General features: G+C 53.7%; 1 protein-coding gene across 1 annotated transcript; it reads left to right on the plus strand.

Moving 5' to 3' along the window:
• Positions 1 to 967: 967 nt before the first annotated feature.
• On the plus strand, positions 968 to 1,780 carry PUNSTDRAFT_126740 (uncharacterized protein; the record flags this gene model as incomplete). The annotated part of the gene is made up of 1 exon (XM_007384892.1): positions 968 to 1,780. One exon carries the CDS (start codon positions 968 to 970, stop codon positions 1,778 to 1,780), a length of 813 nt encoding a protein of 270 aa, XP_007384954.1.
• Positions 1,781 to 3,720: the final 1,940 nt, after the last annotated feature.

A 3,720-nucleotide genomic window follows, 5' to 3' on the forward strand; every position in this document is an offset into this window, starting at 1 on the left:
ACCAATGCCTCGACATTCCTCATCTCTCTCAATGCGCCTTCTCTGCGTCGCTTGTTTCTCTATAGCCTCGAGTCCAGAGCATGGGCTCCTTTCAACTCTTACCTCGAGAACAGACGGCCCATCTATACTTCGGTGACGGAACTGCAGATCGATTATTGCGCGCTATGTCCTATATTCGCAAACGCATTTCCGAATCTGCAATGCATAGCCTACTCCTGCGTAGATCATCCGCCATCAGACTCGGAGGATAGCATGGCCTGCGATCAACAATGGGCAATATCTGCGTGGCCGGAGTTGCGCACCATCACGCTTCGTCGGGGCGATACACCTCGTGCACTGAAGCTTCTAAACTCCTTCGTATCCACATGGGAGGCCCACTATTGTCGTAAACTTCAAGCAAGACGTCTACGAATGGGTTGAAAGGTGAGCCAGCAACGTCACGGTCTTGCAGTCTGTGCTCTTTTTCTCAAGGGATCACACAGTGTCGACGCTTATCTGAGGACCTTCCAATGCACCCTTTCCTGCCATCCCCTTTGCCTCCTTCAGTCCATCAACATGCTCGTGTATCAAGGGTTCGAACACTCATCTCGTGCACGCCGCGCCTGTTGCACGAGTATTTTCCCGGAAATTGCTGCAGCGCCTCACAGTCACGTGGCCGGTACTCCATGAATTCGGCCTCATGGGGCCTCATGGGCTCTACCCGCATCCTCCTGCGGCATGCAGGATATGGCACGGAACCTGCGTGGTCCTGGATCCATCCTTATAACTCATCGCCGCTGCTCCCGCTTTCTTCAACGGCCTCATACCGACGATCACCAACACCTCTTTCTTCATTCCGACCGGCTCGGATTCCTTGCTCGCAGTTCTTACCACAAATATGTCGGCTGACTACGGTAGGTCATTGTCCCCTCGGTATAAAATGACGCTGACCGTCGTGTTATGCAATACAGAATACTACGGCTCCGAGATGGAGGACCATCATTATCCTATCGACTTCGCCCCGGCCCTTCAGCACCGCGACGAGAGCTCAGACTCCATCGCGCACTCGTCTGAGGACCGTCCATCGGAGTATATATCCATCACGAAGATAATTCCGTCGGAGTCCCAGCTCGTCGCCGAATGCCTTCAGCGCATGCATCAGGACTTGACCGTCTTCGCTCTCAGCTTTTCTTCCGAACGGGCGCTATCACAATCCCGTGCCGAACGCGTGTCAGAGCTTGAGGCGAAGGTCTCCACGCTGTCGCTCGAGAACTCGAGCCTTACCACCGCGCTAGGGGAGAAGGACGCAACGATCGCGCAGGTGCAGCAAGGCCTTCGCGACAGCGAGGAGAAACGAAGGAGCCAGGCTGACGAGATCTCCGGCCTCATTCTTGCCATGGCCGAGCGCGCTGTGCTGAACAGGCGTCAGGCCGATGCGATATCCAAGCTGCAGGAGAAGCTAGCTAACCAGGAGCGGGAGTCCCTAGCCACGAAGGAGGAGTTAGATAGGATGCGACAGGAGAAGGAGGCGCAGGACCGAGAAGTGCAGGCGCTGTACGAGCGAGAGCGGGAGTCGCAGGCGAGGGCGATGAAGCAGAGACTCGCCTCCTCTGACGTTCGCATGCCGAGACGGTCTGACACGGACCCCAACATCCAGAGTCGCCCTCCGGTGAGGCGTATGGACTCCGAGGCGAGGAGGAGGGAGGTTACGGAGCAGTTCGCCGATGGGATGTCGAACACGGTGGGGAGGATCGCGAGTTGGTGGATGGCGAGTGCCAGCAACAACAACAACAGGCGGTAATCCAATCCCGCGCCTTGTATCCTATGTACATCTTGCACCCTATGCCAGTTATAGTATCGACGATGCTCCGCCGCTCGATCAATGAATGGTCGTGTCTTTCCGAAGGCTGGAGCGACGACGCCCGTAATGCTAAAATCGAGCGTGTGGTACTGGCATAATACCGTGGTAGATGGCGACTGGCGAGGTAGTAACGGCATCGCAATATTGAAACGACCGCGAGTCAACAGATTGATCCGTGGTTCCTCGCGTGGAGCAACGGGGTTCCCTCCCAGGAGTGCATGGCCTTATCAACGTAATTATTGGCATCCGGAATGGAACTCAAAAACGTCCTACCATACACATTGCAACCCACTATGTGACTACGCACCTTGATGCATGAGAAAGCAAGGTCAAGCGTGTAATCCACCGTTGCAGTGTCCTCGGCCTTCTCGGAGACCTCAGAATTTGGAAGCTGTGATGTTATTAACCGATGGGTGGATAGCGGAGGTCGGTATGCAATAGGGGGCTTGAGCTGACCGAGCGACAGCGCGGAGCTAGCTCCAGGGAATAATACACCGCCGAGGACTTCGTCAATTCGGCCCGAGAAAGGAAATGAAGAACAACGGCATGTGTGTTCAGGTGTATGCGGTAACGGAGATGCACGATGCGAGCCCAGGTGAGGATGTATGCGCGATCCCAAAATCAAGCGGTACCTGCACTTAAACGAAACACCGTGAACATCAGCAGAGTGCGTGGCGAGTAAGGAGTCAGCCTCATCGTAGGCACCAGAATTACCACCGCGGGCAGAACGCAGATCATGGTTGTCCGGCATCCCCCGCTTGCGACAAGGAGCTGAGGGCCATTCGTGTGAGCACTGCGCCTGAGATGCGCGCACTATGACTTCGACTCCCGGCGCAGGCGGCAACGAGGATGGCTCCAAAACACTATCTCAACAGGAGGCACGATGCGTTTAAGTTCGCCAAGGTAAACCCCGACAGCAGCCCTGAGGGACTCGTCGACGAAGTGTCAATTGTGTGCGCTTCCTGACACTAGCGGCGCCATTGAGGGTGTTCACAGTTTGTGGATGCCGCGCGGCCGGAAGAACCGCAACTTGAAACTTCCAACGTTTGACTTAACACCGAATTGGAGAGCTTCTTGTAATTTCCATCCTCAACACCAAGCGCGTGTTGCGGCGACGACTAAAGGGATAGATTGGGACACGTCCAAACGCCACGGGTACGCCTGCGTGGTCTTCGGTCGCGTTCGCCAACTCTCACACCCAGTGTCTAGCCTAGCTCTAATACTTCCCCAGGCACCAGCGGTTGCGGGACTACAGCACGAGTTTGCACCATATCTGGTTCAGCTTCATTACTGAGCTTTCCGCCGACACGAGATATATGTGATTCTTTTTCTTTCTTACAGTGAAACGCGACTTGTGCATGCTCTCATCCTACGCCTCCTTGATGACATTGATATTCTGACCTTGCACTCTGATTGTGGACTCAACTTTACGTCACCGCTATGGCAAGATTGCCGTTCAGCAGGTCGCATTGAGAATAAGATGCACAGTTTCAGGCAGCATTCACTAGCAAGATATTGGAGACGTGTAGAGGAGAAAAGAAATGGACGGGTGACGCGTGTGCGAATGTAACCACGGGAATGTCAACGGCTTCAGGAATTGTGCGATTGCGGGATTGCGAGCACTGATACCTTGGCATGCGATAGTTATCCATTGTATTGTGGTCAGGGTACAATGATATGTCAGTCCTTGGCCCCATGGAAGCAACGAATCTCCACACAGTTTAGGGTTGCTACTGATCGGGACATTGTCCGTAATCTATATACCGATATACAGATTTACATCCTGCTCGGCATAAATATAAGTATATCTACTATGCCGAACAAAAAGTGTGATCGCCCTGCAATCAATGACTACTTGTTATTATTGTTAACACTATATA

The sequence above is a fragment of the Punctularia strigosozonata genome (assembly GCF_000264995.1).
Source record: "Punctularia strigosozonata HHB-11173 SS5 unplaced genomic scaffold PUNSTscaffold_8, whole genome shotgun sequence".
In the NCBI taxonomy this organism is placed as follows: Eukaryota; Fungi; Basidiomycota; class Agaricomycetes; order Corticiales; family Punctulariaceae; genus Punctularia; species Punctularia strigosozonata.